This window comes from Monodelphis domestica, chromosome 8 (assembly GCF_027887165.1).
Source record: "Monodelphis domestica isolate mMonDom1 chromosome 8, mMonDom1.pri, whole genome shotgun sequence".
NCBI classification, from domain to species: domain Eukaryota; kingdom Metazoa; phylum Chordata; class Mammalia; order Didelphimorphia; family Didelphidae; genus Monodelphis; species Monodelphis domestica.
The window spans coordinates 249,827,958-249,854,448 of NC_077234.1; the positions used below are offsets into that span (position 1 = coordinate 249,827,958).

The 26,491-nt window shown below is 36.0% G+C and overlaps 1 protein-coding gene across 2 annotated transcripts in view; it reads right to left on the reverse strand.

Annotated features, from left to right (window-relative positions):
• The window catches only part of ZNF654 (zinc finger protein 654), a 103,205-nt gene that overhangs the window by 36,065 nt on the left and 40,649 nt on the right, over positions 1-26,491 (reverse strand). For both annotated transcript variants that reach the window (XM_007500755.3, XM_007500754.3), the window contains exon 3: positions 3,485-3,566. Coding sequence is in view for 1 of the 2 variants with exons in the window: in XM_007500754.3 (XP_007500816.2) it covers positions 3,485-3,566 (82 nt within the window). In the remaining variant the exon portion in view is untranslated. The remainder of the gene's footprint in view (positions 1-3,484; positions 3,567-26,491) is intronic.

Genomic DNA, 26,491 nt, shown 5'->3' on the forward strand with positions numbered 1-26,491 from the left:
CGATTATAACTTCCAGAAGTCTCAAAGTCTCTCTAAATCTTAAGTAGAGATTAAATAAATACAATCTGAGCCCATATATATGGGTGCAATGCTTTTGATAAGTCCTTCTGATTTTTCTCTTCTCTAACCAAATACCAATATTTATTTGTATGTATAGTTCTGTCAGTTTCCCGTCATATTTTCATTTTGGTTCAACGCTGCTATTTTTTAAAAGGTTCAAGAGCACAGACTAGGAGCACCGTACAGAATAGCCCCTCTCTCCAAAGAGCAATGGCAATGAAGACTAGCCACTTTGAACCACTGATACCATGATCATCTTGTCCCCATAACTCAAACTCCATTTTCATGGCTTATGGAATTATCATAATTGTTATGTACCTAGCCACTGGCAAAATGAAAACTTTGATACACTGTACAAAGAGGGTATATTTTAACTTATTGTATAGAGGCTCGGAGAAACCTTGGTGGAAGCATTTGGGTTTACTGGTTTGAGTAAAAACTAGTAGAAATGAGCAGGTGATTAGATCATATGTGCTACTCGACCTCCTCCAATAGGTTTCTTTCTGAAAGGAGTAAAGATATACTCTGACAACAGCGTCCCATTCTAGGCTAGTATTCAATTGGAGATTTGTACCGGGCAGAGATTTAGAATCAATCTCATGATCTAAAGAAAAAGGGAGATGGTTAAAAATATACTCATTTCCCTCTCGTGACTCGTCACTCTTTCTCCAAGGGTTTTACTCCTTTAGCGTTATCTTCCACTTGGACTTGTTTCCATGAGCAAAAGCAATTCCATCTTTCTCAGTACGTTGTGGTTCTAACCAAGCTGTCATTGTCTCCCAGATGTCTATGGGTATACGCATACCTTTCCATCATCAACTAAGTACAGCCATTTCTGTTAGATTGCTTGTTATGAAAACAGGATTTTGTTTCAATGCAATTAATTACTGGGGCACAATTTATGCATAATGTGAGCCTCTCTTACTTATTCTCAATTTCATGCTGCAACAACGCACTACTTCACCATAATTTAAAGTTGCAACCCTTCTGTTCCCCAATTCCACAAGCAAGCCTTTGGTCTGTTTTCAGGTAAAGGGTCAAGTCTGTTGTACATTTGGGGTTCAGCAGGAGCAAGTCAATGGAGGAGAGCTGTTCATACCCACTCACTTTCTCTTCGAACTTTCGCCATAGGGCAATGAGTCTCCTCTACAACCAAGTTCTAGAGTTATGGTCTATCAAGGCAGTTCTCTCACTCTAACAATGACTTCACTAACCCTAGCAACAGCCTGAGGCAGTGGATGGTGCCATCATTTATTGTAGCATTTATGTATTAATCATTTAACATTTGCTATTGTTTTTACTAGGTTCTCTCTTTTTTTTTTAAACCCTGACCTTCTGTCTTGGAATCAATACTGTGTATTGGCTCCAAGGCAGAAGAGTGGTCAGGGCTAGGCCATGGGGGTCAAGTGACTCGCCCAGGGTCACACAGCTGGGAAGTGTCTGAGGCCAGATTTGAACCTAGGACCTCCCGACTCTAGGCCTGGCTCTCAATCCACTGAGTGACCCAGCTGCCCCTTGTCTCTTTTTAGGAATGTATGTCACATTATAGAAGAATTGTACATATTAATGCTTTTAGATCACCTGACATAGTGAAGGATTTTCTACACATTAATTATCTGGGAAAGGAATGAAAAGAACATCAAAATTAAGCTTGAGAAGTCTGGATTTGAGTCCTTGCCTTGCCCACTTGCTTCCAGGGGAGTCACTTTTCTCTGGGCTGCAGCTTCTTAGTCCATAAGATGAGGGAATTGTACTAGGTGGTCTCTAAAGTCCCTTCCATTTCTAAAAGTCTCAGTCTGGTGAAATACATGATGATTAATAAACAGAAGACGAGGGAGGCCAGAGGAGAGCTAAGCAAAGGGCACTAAATGGCATAAGGATTTACCCATGAAGTAGTGGGACATTTGCCCAGGAATATATCCCATTGTAATGACCAGTAGCCTCTAAGGAGGGACAAAGGACAAAGCTAAAAAAAAGATAACCATCAATGGGGAAGAAAGTCGATTTCCATTATAATTTAAAGGCAATGACTCTTCAGAAGATATGTAATATAAATCAGAAATAAATTCCACTAAGTTGTTGTATTACTTATTTAAAGTATATATTCATTGTATTCACTAATAATAGAGGCAATTAATGTCAAGTATAAGGGGAATGTTTTATTGATTCCAAAGAAATAACACAATTATACCTAAAAGGGCAAATACTGTCTCTTAGCCACACTATATTTAATTGTAATAGGACAAGGACTATGCATGTAATTTTATTGGTATAAGGAATTCCACAAAGGACAAAGTCTTCTATCAATGCAGTGTAGCAACTTTTTTGCAACTTAAAAGAATCTCAGAGTTAACCCAGAGCATTTTGTTATGTGTATGTATAATAATTCATATATTATATATAGTATTAATAAATTCTGTTTTTCAAAATATTTTAAAAATTTGGAGGACTACATATACACACATATAACCCTTCATGAAATACATGACGTTCTACATTTGGTGAAGAATGCTTTCTTTAGGATCTAAATAACAGTTGGCAGCTATTAGCTATTATGAATTTCCTATGCTCAGACTCAAGAAGTTCATCCTAGACAAGGGCCTTAAAAATTCATATGATCATAGATTTATATCTAGAAGAGTTCTTAGAGACCATCTGGTCAAAGTCTCTCATTTTAGAAATGAGGAAACTGAGCTTCAGAAAGGCTAACTGATGTATTTTTGCAAGGGCACAGAGGTAGTAAACAGAAGAAGTAGAATTCAAACCCAGTTTCTCTGGTTCCCAAGTCCACTTAACTATGAACTATATTCCTATAAAAATAACCCCCAAATTCCAAAATCGTCCAACCATAAAAATGTTCTGAAAAGTTTATATATATATATACATATGTATGTATTTTTTTTATGCTGCCTTTGAATGCACTGACTGGATACAAATATCATGCCTCAAGTACATTACCTAAGTTGTAAACTATATTTTAATAAAGGGACTTGTGAAAACCCCCATTAAAAAAGGATTTTTCTCTTCCAATGGAATTTAGCATATTTAGAGCATCAGAGAACGACTATTGCAAAGAGCTGAATGTCATAATGGTATCTGTTTAATAAAAGATCAAACCTATGTTCACACAACATCTTTTCTTTCTTCATAATATGTTACTTTAATCCTCCTAATACTTTCAGTTAATTTTATCTGACTCCTATAGAATTTAGCATCCTAACAAGGCTATAGAAATTCAAAACCAAAAATGAAATCTGGAGCAATTCTAGGTCAAATGAGAAAAGAGCCGTTAGTAAACAATTTTTTAAAAAATAACTTTCTGAAAATTACAACTTTAATCATTAAGCAAGCTAATAACAGGCAGTTTATATGTTTTAGTAACATATATTTTATGTAGGAAATGTAACATAATAAGCTTCATTACCTGGATTGAACCAAGAATATCCTTTAATGGCTCTTCATAAAATTCATCTTTTCCAAAGAACAGCAGCAATTCAAAGAAACTCCTAAAAAAATCAAGAGATTTCAGAGTTTTGCCTCAATCTAAAAAGTCTAAAATTACAAATACCATGTAATAACAAGCATAAGAGACCTATTAAAAAACAACTCTTGCCTCCCATCAGAATCAATATTAAGGTTAAATGACTTGCCCAGGGTCACACAGCTAGGATGTATCTGAGGCCAAATTTGAACTCAGGACCTCCCACCTAACAGTCCCTAAACAAATTTTTAAAAATTGAAGAGATTTCACTAGCTGAGTTCTGATCCATCACAGCAAACTGTCTACATTCTGTTACGTTTGACCAATCTGTTAAGTGTTCAACTTAACTGCTTACTTGGTTACAAATCTCACACTTCACCATTCATAGTTATACTGCAGGTCCTCTGCACATAATAGCAGTAGTGGTAGTAGTAGTAGTAGTAGCAGTCTCTCGGTAACCGAGGATGACGTTTTTGTGCAGAAAGACATTTGTGCATGAAGATTTAAGTGGAAGAGTTGATGCACAGAGGCAGTCTCTCGGTGTTGGAAGCCTGGGTCCAGTGGCACGAAAAGTCGTTACACCTGGAGACTTCCTCAGCTGCATTGGGTGGCCGTGTTGTCCTTTGTGCTCCAACACACTGAGCACTCCACAGTGCTTTGCTGCGGCGCCATCTCAGCCGTTGGTCTCTTCCATCTGTTCGGCCGAAGCAGTCTTCACATGCTGGGTGAGCAAAGCCCTGGTTCACCAGGGGTCGACGACGCGATGGCCACCCTCACAAGGTTTAGCCGGCCTGTCGAAGCCGTTGCCTGGCGAGCAGCTACTCTGCACATAACAGGCACTTAATAAATGTGTAGTATTGTCTGTATCAGTCCTATCTTTACTTACAAGAAAGTCACCAGAAAAATATCTATCTTTTACTCTACCAATGATAATGCAATGACTAATATAGCTACTGACCAACTTTTCCAATAAATAAATTGAAAATCATATTTACTAGGATACCTATTATGTCCATAATAATACTTGTTTATAAATGTTAGAATAACTTCCTTCATTCTAAGGACTTAAATTACCATCCAACTGTTTAGCATTACTATTTGGGCATAAGAGGAAAATATGAGGAAAGAAAAATATCAGTATTACTGCTGGATCTAGTCTGGGCAGCAAAATAGTTTTTTTTTTAAGGTCTGAACAAAAGCTTAAAGAATTGTTATTTCCAAGAAATATTTTTCTGAAATGTTGTGATCCATTTTTTATAATTCAAGAAAAACAGAACTCCTCACTCTGTTTTCTTATGTGACTCAATCTTTTCTGACTAGTATGGATCTCTCTGAGAAAATCTGATGTTCAGGAATTTGATGTAACCAGCAAATTGTCACTCAAACTGGAACATGTGGAGAAACTCAAGTATAAAGAATTGCTATTCTAGTTGGACGCTGAAGGGCATCACACACAAAAATGGTAAATATCTTTTCTAAAAGAATGCATCTCCTAGTTTAATGATCTCTTTGATACTAATCAAAGGATTCCTTTGAACACATTTATCTCTGTGATTAAATCTATAAAGGAATCTTGTATATTCAACACACAAATGAGGAAAACTTCACTGGAGGAGAGCTTTTAAGGCTGGTTTTGTTCTACTGAGCCAAACTGCTTTTGACAAAAAATTTTACTCCCAGTTATATAGCCCACTTCTTTCCCTATCAACTGCTAGTACCCTTCTCCAAAGAAAGCAGGGAGAGTTCGTAAAAGCCATAAGCAGAGAGACTATACCAGATAAAGTCTGACTGATAGGATCTTACGACATTTTTCTCCATGTTGGTACTGTGTACGTGTTGTTTGAATGAGTGGCAGAGAAAAAGGAAGGCTGCAGACACAAGTCATCTCTCACTGATTTAAATACATAACAAAGATATTTTACTTGTTCTATCAATCATTATATGACACCTCCTCCTGAACACACTCAAGTGGCTCCCTATTACTTCCAGAATCAAATATAAACATAATTATAACATAAACATAATAAATATAAACAATTAAAACCCTTTATAATCTGGCCCCATTCTCCCTTTCTAGGCTAACCTGGCCTACTTGATGCTCTTTGTACAAGGCACATTCTTTCAACAACTATACTAACTGTCCCACATGCTTGAAATGTTTTCTCTTATTACTTCTGTCTCCTAGTTTCCCTGGCTTTCAATATGACTCAGCTCAAAATTTATCTTCTATCAAAGGCCTTTACAGGTCACTTCCTCCTCCCAGTTTCCCTCTTCTAAGAGTAACTTCCATTCAGACCACATGAAACGTGCACAGAGTCGTTTATGCACTCTATTTTTCTCATTAGGATGTAAGGTCCTTTAAGGCAGGGACTATGGTTTTGCTTTCCTCCATTTTCAGGCCAGTGCTTGGCATACAGTAAGTGCCTAAATAACCACGGACTCGCTTAAACTTATCCATTCTTTTCGTATGCTATTTTAGTTACAGGGTATACTGTTTTCCTGATTTTGCTCTGCCATCAGTTCATAAGGCTTCCTAACTGATCTAATCATTCTAGAGGGCAATTTGGAACTCTGCTCAAAGGGTTATAAAATTGTCATACTCTTTGATTCAGTAATACTGCTACTAAATCTGCAGCCTAAAGAGATAATAAAAAAAAGATCTGCTTGTACAAAAACATTTATAGTTGTTCTTTTTGGGGTGGCAAAGAATTAGAAACTGAGGGGATGTGCATCAATTAGGGAATGGCTGAACAAACTGTGGTATGCATTGGTGATGGAATATTATTGTGCAATAAGAAATAATAAAATGATTTCAGAAAAAAGGTGGAAAGATCTGCACAAATGGATGCAGAGCAAAATAAGCAGAGCTGGGAGGACACTACACAAGAACAGCAATATTGTATGATGATTATATGTGAAAACTTGGCTCCTCTCAGCAATGTGATTTTTAGAGATAATCCTGAAAGACTTATGATGAGGAATGCTATCTACCAGAGAATGAACTGCTGGAGTTGTATTTATGGGTTTATTTGGGGGTTTTGGTTATATATGGTTGTGATCAATATGGAAGTGTTTTGTATAATAAAAATAAAATTTAAAAGTAAAATAAAAGCCTTCCTATAATCTCCTAAATCTTTATATTTGTTGCTCTTTACAATACAATGTTATTTTTTACATCCATATACAACAGTCAGAGAAGGGAAGTCTTGTGTTCAAATTTGACTTTGGACACATCCCAGCTGGATGACCCTGGACAAGTCACTTAATCTCCACTGCCTAGCACTTACCGCTCTTCTGCCTTAGAACCAAAAGAGTATTAATTCTAAATTTACCTTCCAAGTGCTATATATAGCATTTCTTCTTGAATCAAGAAATACAAGTTTTCTAAATAGTTCATTTTTAGTAATTCATATTACCTATAATTAAGGTGCTCAAATCTTGGGAAAAGAAATACAGAACAGACTTCTGAAGATGACCACATTTCACATTTAGTTGTTGGTTTACATTTGGAAAGACTGGGCATGCCATCTCTATTACCAAAGGCTAGGTTCTAGCTATCTGAAAACTGAGAACATTTTTAATATATTCCCAAGAAAATATTTCAGTCAAGTTGATCACATTTCAAACTTTTGAAAGCTTCACCTTTAAAAATACTTGCCTGAATTAGGTTAATCTGTTTTTAATACCTTGTTTTCATATTGGGATAATCTTTCTTAAAGGGGCCCTATGCCACCTATTGGCAGAAAAAACCACCTACAGTCTTGAGAAAAGAGGTAGAGTATAAGCTGAATAGGAGTAAAAGTAAACTTGGAGTTAAGGAACAAAGTAAACCCCCAAACCAGAAATTCAAAATCTCAAGATCAGTTTACCAAAACCTTTACAAACACTAACAATTAGGGTCAGTTATAAAGTATATAAAACAATGTCTTTCAATGGTTTGGCTTCTTTCTTATCTTCAACTGTTAACAGCACTTCTCATTTTGGAAATAGCTCAGTAATACAGAAAAATTCAAGAATACATATATCTCAAAGATAAAAATGTGTATTTAAAGTTGTCAATAAAAGCCCACCAATGAATTGAATAACATTTCCTGTTCCTGGTTGCAAGTAAAACTTGGACAAGAAAAGTATGTGGATCAAGTCACGCCTGAACATCTCTCTTCCTTTGCATCTATAAAATACTTAAAACTACACTTTAGGGGGCAGCTAGATGGCTCAGTGGATTTAAAGTCAGGCCTGGAGGTCCTGAGTTTAAAGCTGGCCTCAGTTTTAAACTTCCTAGCTGTATGAACTTGGGCAAATCACTTAACCCCCACTGCCTAAGCCTTACCATTTTGAATGAATACACAGTAGCAATTGTAGGATGGAAGGTAAGGGTTAAAAAAACAAACAAAAAAACTACACTTGAGCATTCTTTCAGGAATTTTAATCTTCAGGTTTTCTTTTTTCTCTTTCCTAAGACAGCTCACTATTTTAAGCCTAGAGTTGTGCATACCAGTAAGTGAATAATCACAATCCACAAATGGTATGCTAATAAATATTTAACAATCAGCAATCCAGAAACAAAAGTAAGCAAACCACACTTTTAAGCTTCATTTGCACTATTAACATTTTCTACATTACTTTCTTAGGTATAGACCAGGGTAGTCACATTCACCTGAAACTACCCATACAACTCAGGAGAAGATTAAAATGTAACTGAGAAATGTTTAACAAAATAAACAAAAATATAATAGAACATATGTAATATCAACATGTAGTTTTCTAATCGATATTAGGCCACAGAGATAATTTTCTACTTGATTTTGACATCACTGGCCTAGACAATCAATAAAGTCTTGATTTGTAGTACTTGCTGATTTGCAATGTGTAAGTGGTTACAATGAAAATTTAACAATTGGCTGAGATGGATTCAATACACCATTTAGAACAAATTTTCTGGGTATGAAATATCAGCCTCTCCATTTCCATTACACTTTACAGAACTGGAAAGGGCTGTAGAGGCAGTCTACTCTGACTCACATCTTATTAAGAATCCTCTACACTAGTCTACAGCATTTCCAACAAAGAGTAATCCAAACTGTTTGGAAGACGTCTAATTTAGGGAACTTAGTGGCTTACTAACTCCCGTAACCAATTCCACTCCTGGACAACTACTTTCTTAAACGTTTCCCTTACAATGTGTTGAAACATGACTTTCTGTACCACCGCTTCTACTTTTTGCACTTGGGGTCACTCAGAATAAAGGCAAATCTCTATTTTTGGAGGTCAAATATTCAAATACTTGAAGACAACTGGGGTCAATGGATACTGAAAAAAGAAAGATTAAAAACTGGGAACAGTGAATGACCCAATTTGGCTAGAAAACAGCACATATGAAGAGTAAAAAGTATGAGACATAGGCAAGGAAGTCAGGTTGGAACCTGATAAGTAAGGACTGACACGAGCATGATTTTGAATTAGGAAGACTCCTTGGGCAAGATCATGAAATGTATAGATTAGGAAAGGGTTAGACCTAGAACAAGACTAGCTAAAAAAAGTATTACAATAGTTGAATATAAGTTGCTTTTCAACAAATCATTTCCTTTAATTGTTAAAACAATAGATACTATAAATAAATATGTGTCTTGTCCAAAAATGCATACCTAGCAAATAATGGAAGCCCCATTCAAGCCAAGCTATTCAAATTTAATCCAAATCCAATTCTTTCCCAAATTCAATTCAATTCAACATACAAGAAGTCTGACACACCTAACGTTTCCCTACCTAAAAAATTTTGGTAGCTCCTTAATGCCTCTTTGAAAAAATAAAAAATTCATCAACTTGGTATTCAATGTCCTATTCAATCTGGCTCTAGCTTCTCTTTCTAGACCAATTTCATACTTTACTACTCCTCTTCACAAAATCAACCTTCCTATCAAATTGGCCTTTCTGTTCTCATTTCATTTCTTGCCTCTACAGCTTTATTTACACAGGTTGCCCCTAACCTCATATCTAGAATGACAGCCCATTCTGTCTCTTAACTTTTAGACAAATCTACTTTCCTGTTCCCTTAAATAGTCAGTACATTTCCCCCCACTTCAAACTACCTAATTCTTTTTTTTTTTTAAACCCTTATCTTCCATGTTGGAATCAATACTGTGTATTGGTTTCAAGGCAGAAGAGTGCTAAGGGCTAGGCAATGGGAGTTAAGTGACTTGCCCAGGGTCACACAGCTGGGAAGTATCTGAGGCCAGATTTGAATCTAGGACCTCCAGTCTCTAGGCCTGGCTCTCAATTTACTGAGCCATCCAGCTGCCCCCCAAACCACCTAATTCTTACTTAGCCATCTAAAAATAAAATTTCCCCTGTGAATTTTTGATTTACTCCACCCTGCTTAGTCTAACAAACAGGAATGTCTACACCCCTACTTAAGGATTAAAAGTGTTGAGAAGGACGGCCTATGACAGACATGTGCTAGAAAATGACAAATCAGAAACAACTGACAGACTCTCCTGGGCTATCTTAAGTGAAGCTTAAGCTACCACTGGTACATGTGAGACACAGGAAGTGATGCAAAAAACGGTTTATATATTTCTTATCACTTCCTCTCTCTGCCCTCTTTTCAAGGAGAGGTGGCTGTGGCTGTGGCTCTCGTTGGGCAGCAGAGGCATCTTGGTGTGGCTGCAGCTATTGTCTTGGCAGTCAGCGTCCTTGATACAGTCCTAGAAGCTTAGTAGCATGGTTCAGGTGAGGTGTCTTCCCTGAGCTCTCTCAGAGTTTAAACTGATTGGTTTTTTTCCTTTACCTTTCCTAAAAACACCATCCTCCTTGGAGGCCCCTCATCTCGGAGGAGGCCTCGTGGCTGGAAGGTCTCTGAACTCCCCTGGGCTCAGGCTAGGCCAGAGAAATCTTATATCCTTTTCCCTCTTTTCTTCTTAATTCCTTCCCTCTATATTAAATTAAATCACCGCAAAATCCCCAAACTGACGAGTATTTTTATTGGGATTTGAATTAATCCCTGGTAACCATAAGGATAATATATTAGTCAAAAAGCCCTAAATTTACCCCTTACACCCCCAACTGCATATAGAAAGTTTCCAAACCTTTTAAAAGAATATTGAATCTTGTAATGATTTGAATTTTCGTGGTCACTGTATATTAATTTATAATTATTTATTAGTAAAAGTTGGAGAGAAAGAAAAATCACCAGGTCACCCTAACTACAAAAACCACTTTCTCTCTTCCTAGGGTCCAGTTCAAGAGGAATGCTAAATGCTATAAACCTGTTCAGGTAGAATTTCTTGCCCAAAACAGCACACTATTGCCTAGCCACTTCTCTTTATAAGGCCTTTGATGTCACTCCTACTCTTCTTCCTCCTCACCTCCATTCAGATGGTAAGCAATCTCATATAGATCTTACATGTGCAATCATGTAAAACAATTTTCATATTTTTAATTTTTTTCTTTATTATTAAATTTTTATTCTTTATCTTATTCCAGTGACAAATTTACACATAAGTTTTTCAAGATTACATGATTCATGTTGTCCTTCTTCCTTCTTCCCTCCTAGAGCTGACAAGCAATTCTACTGGATTATATATGTATTATCACCCAAACACTGTAAAACATTTTTCTTATTAATCCTTTTGTGGAAGGAAACTCAAATAGAAAAAAAAATTAAGAAAGTAATAAAGTTTCCTTTGGTCTGGATTTAGATTCAGTTCTTTTTCTCTGGAGGTAGATGATATGTATATATTTTTTTTTTATCAGGAGTCCCTTGGCATAGTTTTAGATTAGTATGTTGCTAAAAATAGCTGTTATCCAACAGTTGTTCTATATGAAGTATTCCTGTCAATTCCTAAAGCATTTCCTGCACAATGTTCTCTTGGTTCTGCTTATCTCACTCTGCTTCGGTTCATGCAAGTCTTTCCAGGTTTTTTTGAGCTTCTCCTGCTTGTCATTTCTTATAACACAATAAATAGTATTCCGTTAAAATCATATACTATAACTTACTCAACCATTCCCCAACTGATAGGTAACCCTTCACTTTCCAAATCTTTGCCCCCTCCTTAAAAGAACTATTTTACATATTTTTGCATTTAAAGGTCCTTCCTCCTTTTCTTTTTTTAATCTCTTTGGAACACAAACCTAGTAATTTACTGCTGGGTCACAGGATATGTATAGTTTAATAGACCTTTGGGAATAGGTCCAAACTGTTCTGAATGATTGAATTAATTCACAACTCTCCTAACAGTGCATTCATGTCCCAGTTTTTCCACATCCTCTCCAAGTTTTGTCATTTTCTGTTCCTGTTCAAAATGCCAATCTGGAAAGGCACTTGCCGACAGCAGAGAAGCAGCTGGAGAGAACTGGAGAGAGCCTGGGTGGCCCAGCCTTCCAGGAGTCTTCAGAGCCTCAGAGCTTCATACCACATACAGCCCAACCCAATTGAACTCAATCCAATCAAAAGCCTCCAGAGGACAGGGAAGCTAACATTTCTCCCCTAGAGACTGTACCAAGAGATCTAACAAAGTTCCAAGAGGGGAGACTGATAGCCCCAAAACCAAAACAAAATGAGAGGAGCAAGAGCACAGCCAAATACAGGGAGCAAAGAAGGGGTAAACTCGAGCAAACAACAGAAAAAGAAGAAAGAAATTACAATAGACAGCTTCTGCACAGGTAATGAGCAAAGAGTGAATGAAACAGAGGGGGAGGACCCAGCAAAGAAAAAATCAGAAATCCCAGCGAATTGGATACAGGTTTTGGAAGACTCAAAATGCAATTCAAAACACAATTAAGAGAGGCTGAAGACAATTGGGAAAAGAACTTAAAAACTAAGATAAGTCATCTAGAAACAGAAAATAGTGTCTTGAAAGCCAAAATCAACCAGCTGGAAAACGAGGCAAAGGAGATGAAAGATGAGGCAAAGCAGATGAAAGATGAGGCAAAGCAGATGAAAGATGACCTCCAAAGAAAATCCGACCAAAAGGAAAAGGACGACCAAAAAACTAAGGATGAAATCCAGTCTTTAAGAACCAGAATACAACAACTAGAATCGAGCGACTTCACAAGGCAGCAGGACTCTATAAAACAAAACCAAAAAAAATGAAAAAAATTGAGGAAAATATGAAGCATCTCATTCACAAAACAGAGGATTTAGAAAATCGTTCAAAGAGAGACAATTTAAGAATTATTGGCCTACCAGAAGTCCATGACAGAAGAAAAAGCCTGGGCATTATATTACAGGAAATTATTAAAGAAAACTGCCCCAAAATCCTTGAACAAGAGGGAAACGTGGAGATTGATAGAATCCACAGATCACCTCCTATACTTAATCACCAACTGACAACACCCAGGAATGTTATAGCCAAATTCAAGAACTATCAGACCAAAGAAAAGATATTACAAGCTGCCAAGAAGAAGTCATTCAGATACCAAGGAACCACAGTGAGGATAACTCAGGATCTGGCTGCATCCACACTGAAAAAAAGAAAGGCATGGAATATGATATTCCAAAATAGCCAATCTGATAGTCAATAGGCAAGGTACTTTAGGGTTATTTTAATTTGAATTTCTCTAAATAATACTGATTTAGAACATTTTTTTCATGACTATTGAGAGATTTAATTACTCTGAGAACTGTCTGTTCATATCCTTTGACCATTTGTCAACAGGGGAATGACTTGTATTCTTATATATTCAACTCATTTCTCTATTTATTTGAGAAAAGAAGTCTTTATTTAGGAAAGACTTATAAAACATTTCTGTACCATTATGATTACTGTGTACACTTTCCATCTTCTTTACCTCTGTTTAGTTTCTGACTTCCACCACCCCAACTCTTTTCTATCAGCTCCATCCCCCTTTTCTTTTCCCCTTTCCTGCCTACTTTCCTGTAGGGTAAGATACCTTTTCTATACTTGACTGATAGTGTATGTTCTTTCTCACTGAGCCAATTCTGTTGAGAGTGACATTCACATGTCCTCCCCACTTTCCTGATCTCCTCCACTGTGAACATTCCTTTATGTGCTATAATTAGTTCCATTCTATTCTTCTCTTTCCCCTTCTCCTAATGCATTCCTCTCTCATGCCTTAATTTTAATTTTTAAATCATCCATCATATTCAACTTCCTCCCCTGCCCTCTGTCTATGTATACTCCTTAGTTTCACTGGGTAAGTGGATTCTTCCAATTTCTATTTTGTCCCTTGGTTCAAGAATATTAGCGCAGTTTTCCTTGATGATTTATTGAAAAATTATATCTAAGCTCTTTTTTATCATGGTTTTCAGGTAGTCCAATAATTTTTAAATGATCTCTTCTGGATTTATTTTCCAGATCAGTTTTTTTTTTAGTGCGATAGTCTACATTTTCTTCAATTTTTTTATTCTTTTGACTTTGATTGTTTCTTGATGTCTCATGGAGTCATTAGCTTCCATTTGCCTGATTCTAATTTTTAAGACATGATTTTCTTGAGTGAGCTTTTGTACTTCCTTTTCAACTTGGCCAATTCTACTTTGTAAAGAGTTCTTTTTCTCAGCAAATTTTCGTCTATCTTTTTACAAAGGTCCAATTTTTTCTTTCAAGAACTCTTTCTCTTAGGTGTTTAAAAAAAAAAAGCCTTACCTTTCATCTTTTTTTTTTCTTACCTTTCATCTTAAAATCAATAATGTGTATTGGTTCTAAGGCAGAAGAGCAGTAAGGGCTAGACAATGGGGGGTTGAATGGCTTGCCCAGGGTCACATGGCTAGGAAGTGTCTGAGGCCACATTTGAACTCAGGATCTCCCGGCTTTGGGCCTAGCTCTCAATCCACTGAGCCACCCAGCTGCCTCTTTAGTGCATTTTTGTATATTTTTTTCCACTTAGCAATTCTGCTTTTTGAAGAGTTCTTCTCCTCTTCGGATTTTTGTGCCTCTTTGATCAATTGGCCTATTCTGTTGTTGTTGTTGTTTTTTAAGTCAGGTTCTTTGTGCAGCTATCTTCAGAGCTGGCACTTAAGATCCAACTGCTTTCAGTTCTTTCAAGGTGGTCTGATGTAAGAAGTGTATTTATATTCTCCTAGCCTGTGCTCTGATCTGTGAGTAACCCCAAACAATCTTTTATCCCTTGGAAATGTGACCAGGGTCCCCTACTCCCCTGTGGCTGCAAATGCTGGTGTATGTTGGTGTTCCTTCTCACCCTGTGACTGTATTGCAGGACTATAAACTGGTTTTGCATATGGGCTATGAGAAGGTTCTTGCACCCACTAACAATGGGACCCCTGTAATCTCCTGAACAACTGTTCAATCTCCCTTACCATCTGTGGCTGAGAGTTCCAGAAGCCTTGGTTGCTGCTTCAGTCATGTCCAAGGCATGTTGCTTTAGTGGGGTGAGTCCTGGCATGCCGTGTTCTGTGTTCCACCTTCCACCCTAGTATCCTATATTCCTTCCACTGGTCTTCCAGGTTGTTTGGGGCTGTTTGGGGCACTGTTGTGCTTTTGTGGGCTATGCTTCTCCAGAATGCATTTTGAGGTGTTATATATCATTGCTTTATTTGGAGGGTAATTTGGTAGAAAATGGATGGGCCCCTATACCTTCTCAGCCATCTTGGCTCAACCCCCCTAATTACCCATTTCCATGAAATACCATCCAGTAAGAAGTAAACTACTTGAAGGCAAAGACTTACATTTTTTGTAATCCCCAATATTTAGTGTAATACATTGCAATTTAATTCAACTAGCATTAATTTACCTACATTATATGCAAGGTACTACAATAGATATTGGAAGCACATTCAAAGGAAAATGATAAATACTCCTTGTCTTCAACTAATTGTACTCACATTGAAGAATATGACCTCAATCAATGCAATTAACACTGATTAAATGCTTCCTTTATACTAGGCACTGCTCTGGGTGATAGTAATAAAAAAGACAAAAATTAATCAATCAGTCTCTAACTTCAAGATAATTTATATTCTTTGGTAGCAAATTCAAACAGAAATTGGAGCCACTAATCCACACATACACTATCCATATGGCAACATTATACACTGGATAGAACACTAGGTTTGGAGTCCTAAAGACTCATCTTTCATGAGTTCAAACCTAGTCTCAGACACTTACTGGTTATATGACCTAGGACAAGTCACTTAACTCTGTTTATCTCAGTTATTCATCTGTAAAAAGATCTGAAGAAGGAAACAGCAAACCACTCCAGTATTTTTGCCAAGGAAACCTCAAGTGGGGTAACAAAGAGTAACTGGAAAAAAATGACTGAACAACAATCTGTACAAAGATTCCTGAAAGACCACATATTGATTTAGTTATAAAATGAAATATTATCTGTATTTTGATTTATTTTGTTAATATTTCCTAAATAAATTTTAATCTAGTTTGGACCCACTCCACTTCTGAACTATCTCCCAATTTGTACTCATTTATTTGTACAGACAAGACACTTCCCCACCCTGCCCCAGAAAGACTTCATAAAAGAAATGGCATAAATAGAGCCTGGACAATGAGATTCCAAAAGGCAGTGGAACATAGGGAATATATTCTGAAAATGGTAGATGGAATAAGGAAGAGAAATGTCAATCTGTCAATTTTGAGGAAAAATCCACTTTGCCTAAAATACAATTTGTAAAAAAGAATAGTATGAAATAAAGTTGGAAAGGTAGCTGAAAGTTGGACTATGTAAGATCTAAAATGAAAGGTTCAGAAGCTTGTATTTTATCCTAGAACCAACAAGGAGACTAAAAATGTTTAAACAAAGAGATGACTTGGTTAAGGACCCATTTGTACTTTGGGAAGATTATTTATGCAGCTATGTATATATTGAGAAGGGTAAAGAAAAGAAGCAGGGAGGTCAACTAAAAGGCTATTATAAAGAAAAAAGGCTATTACATTAGTCTATCAGTGGTGTCAAACTATGTTGGTACCATAATGACTGGGAAAACCGCAAATTAACATTATTTTTGTTGTACTATATTTTTATTTTGTTAAACATTTTCCCATTACAGTTTAATCTAAGGATTTTGAAGGTTGTAAGTTTGACACCTCTACTCTAGATTAGAAGTATCAAGTATGATCTTCTAAATTAATATGCAGCCCACGAGGATCTTTATGTGCCATTTAGTGGTTACCATTTCTATTTGAGTTTGATAGCACTGATTTAGATTCCTGACCCTGAACTAAGGTGATGGCCTTGTGAGTGAAAAACACAATACTCTGTGACAAAATTTGAATGCAGCTCTTCCTAACTCCTAAGTTTAATGTATAATCAAGCATTCCATGAGAGGGAATGGTGTTAAAAAAAGGTACAGAATCAGAAAGCCTAGGGCAAGCCAATTTGGTGAGACTGTAATAAAAGGAGGTGATCCACCAGAAATAGAGGAAGTAGACAGAACAGTGAGAAGTAGAAATGAAAGAAGAGTGGTAGGAAACTAAAGGTTTTCTCAACATAGGGGAGGGGGAGATATATGCTTGTCTCAAATCAAAAGGAAAGGAGTCTTCGAGTTGGATGGAATGAAGTTGCTTTAAAAAAAAAAGGTGCTTGTAATTGGCAGGAAGGGAAAGGAAAAGATAACTGAAACAACTGAATGAAGTCCAAAGGACAGAACCTTGAGTATTGGCTAAGAGGTTGGCTCTGAAAAGGAACAACACTTCTTTCTTTCGTACTGGAAGAAGAGAAGAGAAAATTAATGCAGAGACAGCTAATGAGCTATCTCAAGCCCGCCTGCCTTGATCTCATCAGTCAGCATAATAGAAAGTCTAATTTTTCTCTTGAAAATAGGGCCATGGGTAAGTGAGGAATGGACAATAAAATTAAAAACTTGAGAATGGAAAAAGCTTGGGAAACAGTTGTTTTAGGCAACATACTAAAGAATTAGCAAGTGATTAATATAAGGAACGACAAGTAACAGTTAGGGGTCCAACTGTTCAATCTATGATGAATGAATCAATAGTTTTATATATAAATATAATTTCACATTGAAATATAAATAAAAAATAGAATTAAATATTTTAAGAAAGCTAGTCTGATTTAAATTCTCTACACTGATTAAAGATCTTTTTCTTCAATTGAAATAAATCTCCAAATTCATGAACTAATATTATCATTTGGAATTTCCTCTTTTCAAGGTTGACAGTGACTATATTTACTACAAACTAAAACCCAAGAGCTCTTTATCAGTAAACTGTATGTATATTTTCAAAATTTCTGTAAATGTTGTAAACTATAGTCAATAATATATTAGCTAATCATTCTTAGTTCTAAACAACTATATTTAGCTTTATGAGTGTATTCATATTACACTTTAAACCCCAAGATAGTGTTTTAAAATTAATATTCAATAACTAAGTATTATATTTTAAAAGTTTTATGAATAATAACCAGAGCAAAAGAACTGCCTGGATTCAGCTTGATCACAGGTCAAAAAAGAGGAAGTGGGAGGAGTTACAGCCATTTAAATACCATAAACAAGGATGCAGGAAAAGGAGGTTTGAGGAAATACTAAGGGACTTCTGGGGGGATGAAGTCCAAATCTCTATTTATACACACCAGTTTCCCCAAAGGGATCATGGAGCCACAATCAATTTAAAAATTGCAATTATTTGTGGATAAAAGGGAAAAAAAAGAACAAAAGTAATGATTACTAGGTTGACAAAAAGCCAATTTGGGGCAGTCCTCTTTGGCATAAGAGTATATATACATTAAAGCAAAGGCATTTCAACCTCCCCATAGTTCAATTCACATCCCAAAGTTCACTCTCGATATTCTGGTGCAGCATGTGGTCTCTGCCAGCATCTATCATCATGGCGCATTGTGGATTCTGGGAGGTAGTAAGTTTCTTATCCTAAAATTGTTCAAATTTAAATCAAAGTTCACAACAATAACTTGGCCCCCCTGAGGTGAATAATAACAAACACAGGAATCACTTAGGGAGGCATGGCTGAGTTATGAGGTATATGAATCAATTTGCAAAAGAAAATCAAAAACATGAAAAAATCCAAATAAAAGAGAAAAATAACTTGTGTATAAAAAAAATGTAAAAGTCTTATGTCTAAAAAAATCTAAGTAAAGGAAAAACAAATCTATAACAGGTTCTTGAATTAGGGCCCAATTAAAAAGATTTAAGCAATTATGCATTTACCCAATCAGTAACCAAGACTATAGAAAATTTGCCACACCATGAAAGACAGAAAAGGGACTAGATTTCAGCAGCAAATGGGAGTCTAGATGTTGGTGAAAAGGAAGTGCTTGATAGAATGTGACTCAAGGAAGTCCTGCATTTAACACATGTTAAACAGTCCTCTTGTCTTGGCTCAAAATTACATCAATCCCACTGGGATTTGGTCTCTTTGACCTTGTGCTCCATAGGCACTATGCAAATGCTCTGTGCTTCTTTAGCACTGTAGAGTGGCTCTTCTGTCTATTCCCTTCCTTTGGAATCAGACAGAATCATGAAGTGAAGTCCCATAATTCTTTTAAACAATCAATGGTATCATTTTTATATTCTAAAGCTTTGGGGGTATGCATTAATATTAGAACAAATGTATTTTAAACTTATATTATTGCAAAATAAAAAAAATTAAAGACAAATCTTCTCAATACTGTTGACAGCTGCTTCAAATACAAAAAGGAGAGAAAAAATAAAACTCAGATACTATATTGCACATGCAAGGAAAAACAATAATAAAAGTTTTAAAAATAAAAAATATATAGCTTAAAATCAATGATACACTGTGTCAGCCATGTGTGAATACAAATGATTTCAGAATAAAACAATAACACAGTAGATAATGCACATTCAAAGAAGTACCAAAGTCCCCAAAATTCACAATAGCCCAGTTAATTACAAAAGCAAACAAATCCACTATCATATTTCACATAAGTTGCTGTACAACATAAAAAAACCCTATGAACTGATGGATATTTGTCACAATTTTTACAGATGTAGCAAATCTTTCAAGCGTGGCAAATATATTTTTAAACAAACTGAAATTTATTTGGGTCTAGAACATAACTAAGAAATCTAGATTGTTCTGGTGGAAGTAAATTAAACTCAAGAGCTTTGCAGGAGCTCTTTTTCCAGCTTTCTGCTACATGTAAACACCTTGGTAGGAACATATCTTTGTTTCTCTACCTTTAATACAACATTTTTAATAATATAAATATTTAAAAAATCTTCCATTCAGAAACCACTAGTTAATTAAAATTATTACTGAAGACACCTTAGAATTACCATTTAAATTCTTAGCTCATTAAATTCTCCAAAGATTGCACACAATTTGACCAGTTTTGTTGAAATCCATCCATCATCATCTATATGACAATTAACAAAGGCAACATGTGATCTTTACTGGACCTAGTGACAAAGTTTTGGGCAAGATGTTCATGGGCTTACAATGACATTTTTGTTCTTCAGCAAAGGTAAAGGTACAAAAGATCAATATAGGCAAAACATAGCTTAAAATGATTCAGTATAACAGAAAGATATTGATGAAATTAAAACAGATGAACTTAAAAAAATTAAACCATAAAGAAATCATTGAATACAATAATATAAACCAATGAGAAGGTACAGTCAGGCAGTGCAGTCAAAATCCTTTTCACCAATCCCAATAGACTTGTTCACTATTATAGGAGAAGAATAAACTCAAAACAGTTAGCAAGAACTTCCTGATCTCTTATAGTTTCCTTCCCCTCTCCCAGTATTTATTATCCATTTAGATTTTTTTTGTCAGTGCTCTGAATTTTTTCATAGAAGCATAGGGCAGAATCTACACTCTGCATGTTGAGAGCAGTTAGGACTTTTAGAACTTTGTCAAAATATTTCAGGTTGATTTGAAGCATAAGCAGCCTAGCCCGTGGCATATTTTTGAGAAAAAGGAAATAACTTGGGAAATCTCCAATGAAAATAAAAAGTCCCAGGAAAAAAATCAAGCAGATCCAAACTGCACTTTTTAGCCCTACCAACTCAAACTGTTGTTTCAGAGTTTCAAGGATGCTTTGCAATAGCATTTTTCCTAAAAGCTGCTGAATGGAGTTTGTTTACAGAGTAAACAGAAAGAAGCAAAACTTTGAGGGAAAACAATAGCATATTTGCATATGAGAGAAAAAATACTTCTCCTTTGTGTTTTGGATCAAGAAAGAAGGGGGGGAAAAAGGCTTATTCCCCCAAACTGACTTTAAACCTACTGATTTGGAACTAACTGCCCTCCCTGTGAAAAACCTTTAGTAATAGCCTTCTCAACTAGGAGTCCAGGATCAGCTTAAAAAAAAAAATCAGCTTGAAAATTAGAAGGTGTGAGGTTCTTTTCTCCACACTGAAAAATGGTTATGGCAGGCTAGATATACACATGTGGAAAGGGATTGGTAGGCTCTTGTGGTGGGTCTGGTCTTGGCAAGAGGAGGCTCCAAGCTGGGTAGAGAGCGGTGAGGAATGCTGGCCAAGCAGACGGACAGAAGAAACAGCCAGCAGTGACAGGTGGCAAGGTGGGGTAAGAGCGCAGCACAGTCCACCACCGGACCCTCGTGGTGGGCAGTGTGACCAGGCAAACTTACTATCTTTACGGTAAGGCTATCTGCTCAAAATTTTTTGAGAATTTGCAGTCGCTTTGTGGTCACCAAAATGTGTTTTAAAATTAATATTCAATAACTAAGTATTGTATTTTAAAAGTTTTATGAATAATAACTAGAGCAAAAGAACTGCCTGAATTCGGCTTGGTCACAGGTCAAAAAAAAGGGGGGGAGTGGGAGGAGTTAGTCACTTAAATACCATCATGCAAAACATGAGGACGCAGGAAAAGGGAATTTTGGGAAATACTAAGGGACTTCCAGGGGATGAAGTCCAAAGGCTCCAAATCTCCATTTATACAATAGATTAGGAAGTTCAAGGGAATGTCTGGATTCACAAAACCTATTATAGTCCACGCTACTTAAGATTCTAACTATAGATTCAGTTTTGTCTAAAAGTCTGTAAGTATGTATGTACTTGTATGCATGCATGCATGTATATATGTGTGTATGTATGTATGAGTGTGTATGTATGTAATGTATGAATGTCGTAAACGAGAAAATTTTGCATCACAAGTTATACCTTACTTTTTTAAGGAGGGGTGAATCCAAGATGACTGAGTAAAAGCAGAGAAATCTCAAATCACTATGAGAATCCTCCCCAACCAATCTTAAATTAATGCCTCAAAATAAATACTGGAGTGAAAGAACGACAGAGACTGAGTGAAACTACTGTCATGAAGAAAACAACTTGAAAGGTAGGCAGAGAGTTTGGGCCACCAGGGTGAATGGGCAGCTTAGCCCACAGGAGGCTATACCCAGGAGTAAGGAACAAATCAACAGTAACCCTCGGACCCCCATCATCTACTGTTCCAAGTTTTGAACCTGGGCCCAAGCTAATATTGAGACCCTGAGACCCCATCTAGGCCAATAGCAGTGCAACCCCACACATACCTGATAAAGTGACAAGCCCTGGCCCAAGCCTGGAATGAGGCACGAGGCAGTCTGTGAGGAACATCTGATTTGTGTTAGCCCAGAGCAAAGCCCCTAGCAATAGTACAAGACAGTCCACAGGGTACTGGCCTGTGTAAGTCTAGATGGAGGTCCAAAGCTAGCCTCTACCTAAGCTCAAGGGGAAGTTACAAGCCCCAGGGTAAGATAGTCCACAGCATGCCTAACCTGATCAAGCCCAGAGTGAGATCAAAAGCACTGGCCCAAGCCTGAGGCTAGACTTTGAGCTCCCAGCACAGGGTAGCTCACAGTGCTCTCATCAGAAATCTCAGGGAATGATTGAATCAACAATGGGAGGTGGCTTTCAGAATTCCCAACCCAAAGGCAAGTACACCACAAAATTAAAACTTGTAGAAATGCAGAAAACTCAAGTTTAAAATAAATGAAAGCAAAGCAAGAAGAGAGATTCAAAAGCTCATGGAAGAAAAATCATTCCTTAAAAATTAGAATTTGGTTAACTAGAAGCTAATGACTTCCTGAAATATCATGAAACATTAAGAAACAATAAAACACGTTTTTTTTTTAAATGTGAAAAAAGAACAAAACATGAAATATCTCATTTTAAAAAATCCTGGAAAATAGATCCAGGAGAGAATTTAAAAATTATTCTACTACCCAACAGCTATAAAAAAGAAACAAGAAACAAAAACAAAAACCTGGACATCATAACACAAGAAATTATCAGGAAATTGCCATGATATTCTTGACCAAGAGAGTAAAATAGAAACTGAAAGAATCCACAGATCACCTCCAGAAATAAATCCCCAAATGACAATTCCCAGGAATATTATAGCTAAATTCAAGAGCCTCTAAGCAAAGGAGAAAAATACTTCAAGTAGTCAGAAAGAAACAATTTAAATACCATGGAGCTACAATCAGGATTACATAGGCAATAGCAGCCTCCACATTAAAGGACCAAAATATAATATCCTGAAAGGGAAAAGATTTAGGTTGAAAACCCAGAATCACCTATCTAATAAAACTGAGTATATTCTTTGTAAGGAAAAAAATAGTTGTTAATAAAATAAAAGATTTCCAAGCATTCCTGACAAAAAGACCAGATCTAAATTGAAAATCTGACATCTAAACACGAGACCCAAGAGAAGCCTAAAAAAAGTAAATAAGAGAAAACTTAAGGGATTCAATAAGGTCAAACTGTATGCATTCCTATGGGGAAAGATGATATTTTTAATGTATAAAATTTTTTTATCACTACAAGAGCAGTTAGAAGGAACATACATAGATAGTTGATTAGGATGACATGATATGCAAAATAAAATCAAAGGGTGAAAAAGAGGCCTATATACTGAGAGAAAAGGACAGGGAGAGGTAGAATGTGGTAAATTATCTCACCCAAAGAGGTATGAAAAAGTATTACTGTGGAGGGGAAAGTAGGTGGTGGTGATTAAAAGCAAAACATCTGTGAGGAAGAGCAGATTAGAAGGAGAAAGAGCAGGGGTAAATCCGATGGAGGAGAATACACAGTTGGTAATCATAACTGTGAATGTGATAAACACATCCATAAAAAGGAAGCAGAGAGCAGAGCTGATTAAAATCCAGAATCCTAGGATAAGTTTGTTTACAAGAAAACATTTGAAGCAGGGAGACACCTAAGAGTAAAGGTAAGGGGCTGGAGCAGAATTTATTGTGCATCATCTGATGTAAAAAAAAGCAGAAGTAGCAATCATGATCTCAGACAAAGCTAAAGCAAAAATAGATCTAACTAAAAAAAGATAAGGAAAGAAAGTACATCTTCCTTGTGAATTTTAGTTTTACTCAACCCTGCTTAGTCTTTAGAATTCTAGCAAAACAAGAATGTATACATCCCCATTTAAGGATTAAGTGTGGGGGAGGATGGTCTATGACCCACATGTGCTAGCAAGTGAAAAATCAGAAACAACTGACTGACCCCTCTGGGCTGTCCTAAGCCTAGTTTAAGTCACCATTAGTACATGTGAGACACAGGAAGTGATGGAAAGAACTGCCTTTATATTTCACATCATTTCCTGTGAGAGGGACTTTTTGCGGATTTGGCCATGGAACTCAACCCTAGAGGAGCTCAGCGTGAGACCTCAGACTGCTTTCCTTTAGATGGTCACGTGGTAAGTGATAAGGCTGATTCCCATTTCCCTTGGCTTTCTAAAGAGGCCCCTTGGCTGAGACCTCTGAACTCCTGCCTGGCTCAGACAGGGCCAGAGTAGATCAATTCCCCTTTCCATATCTCTCTCACATTCTTAATTTCTTCCTTCTATTGTAATAAACCACCATAAAGTTCCACTCTGACTTGAGTATTTCATTGGGATTTATAATTTAAATCCCTGGGGACCAACTAAAAATATATTCAGCCTCAACCCTAAATTTACCCCCTACATGCTAAAAAATACTACAGACATGAATATCAATACTACACATATATACACCAAATTTTTGGAGATTTTAAGGCATATAAGCCTCCAAGTTTTTAAAGGAGAAATTAAACGAGTTTTAGTAGGAAATAGTAAACCTATACTAGTGGGGAACCTCAATTTCTCCCTTTCAGATCTAGATCAATCCAAAAAATAAACAAGAAAAAAGAAAAGTTAGTGAAATTTTAGAAAAGTTTAAACTGATAGATCTCTGGAGAAAACTGAATGGGAATAGAAAGTTTAAAAGTAAAATTAATATTCAATAACTCCAAGTATTATATTTTATAAGATTTATTAATAATCACTTGAAGTAGAAGAAATAAAAGAATAAAAGTATGAAAGCCTAAGAAAAAAACCACATGAGTAAAATTCTCCTGCCTGGCACTCATTCAACCTCCACAAACCGTATTCCTGTGAAAAGAGAGAGAGGAGAGCTATACAAAACTTTTATCTTTCCTATGTTAGTACGTTAGTGTAAATACGCAAATGGGATGCTGGAAAAAAGAATCCTGGGGTAGAAAATTCTAATTACACAAAAGGAATATGCCACTTTCTTTTCAACAGAACATAGCTCCCAAAAAAGCACTAAGCAGGTTAGATAACCAATTAGGGCATAAAAACATTACAAACAAATGCAGACAAGCAGAACTAATAAAAGCATCCTTTTCAGATCATAATGCAATAAAAATTATAATCAATAAGGGTCCACAAAAAGACAAATAAAAATTAACTGTAAACTAAATAATCTAAAAAGGGAGTAAATTAAAGAATAAATTATAGAACAATAAATAATTTCATAAATGAGAATGAGGAGAGAACATATCAAAATTTATAGGAGATGGGAAATTTTATATCTCTAAACCCTTATATCAATAAAATAGAGAAAAAGGAGAACAATAATTGAACATGCAAATAAAAAAACTAGAAAAAGAACAAATTAAAAATCCTGAACTAAAGACTAAATTGAAAATCCTAAAAATCAAAAAGAAATTAATAAAATTGAAAGGGAGCCAATGAACTAATAAACAAGACCAGTAGTTGGTTGTATGGGAAAAATTAATAAAATAGGCAGAATATTGGTTAATTTGATTTTTTTTAATGGAAGAAAATAAAATAATCAGTATCAAAAATGAAGAGTAAGCTCACCACTAATGAAAAGGAAATTAAAGAAATCATTAGGAACTATATTTTGACCAATAAATCTGATAATCCAAGTGAAATGGACAAATATTTACAAAAACATAAATTGCCCATATTAACAAAAGAGGTAACAGAATAGTTAAATAATCTCTTCCCAGGGAAAAAAAACAACAACAACAAAAAAAGCCATCAATGAATTCCCTAAGAAAGAATGCCTAGGGCCAGATGGATTCACAAGTGAATTCTATCAAACATTTAAAGAATAATTAATTCCAATACTATATAAATTATTTGAGAAAAAAGGCAGAAGGAATCATACCAAATTCTTTTCATGACACAAACATGGTGCTATCCTCATCACCTCATGACTGGAGTAATATAATAGCCTACTGTTTGGTCTTCCTGCCCCAAGTCTTTCAATTATAATGTATCTTCCACTCAGCTGTCAAAGTAATCTCTCTAAAATACAAGCTGACTATGTCATTCCCTACTGTCACCCCCTGCCAAGCTCAGAAAAGTAAATGATAATAAGTAGAGCAGTGATAATTCAAGACTGGGTTCTCCAATTCCCAAGTCCAGATATGACACAAATAATTATAATATAAAATAATATATGTGTACAAATAAGTAGAAAAGAGTGCTGTGTGAGATCTCTGGGACAACAATTGTAACTGACTTAGAAAGGGAAAGGAAGAAGAAATTAGGGAATGTTTCCTATTCGAGGTGGCATTTGACTAGGGTTTTATAAGACAGGGCTGGGGATCAAAACATTCCAGGAACAGGCAATAAGGTGAGTAAAGGTTCAGAAATCAATCCAAATATTTCCTTAGTCCATGTTCAAGAATGTTATAAAACTTCAGAGAATCATACTAGAAATTGATCATTTCTTTGGGAAAGTCTTGATTTGAATCAATTA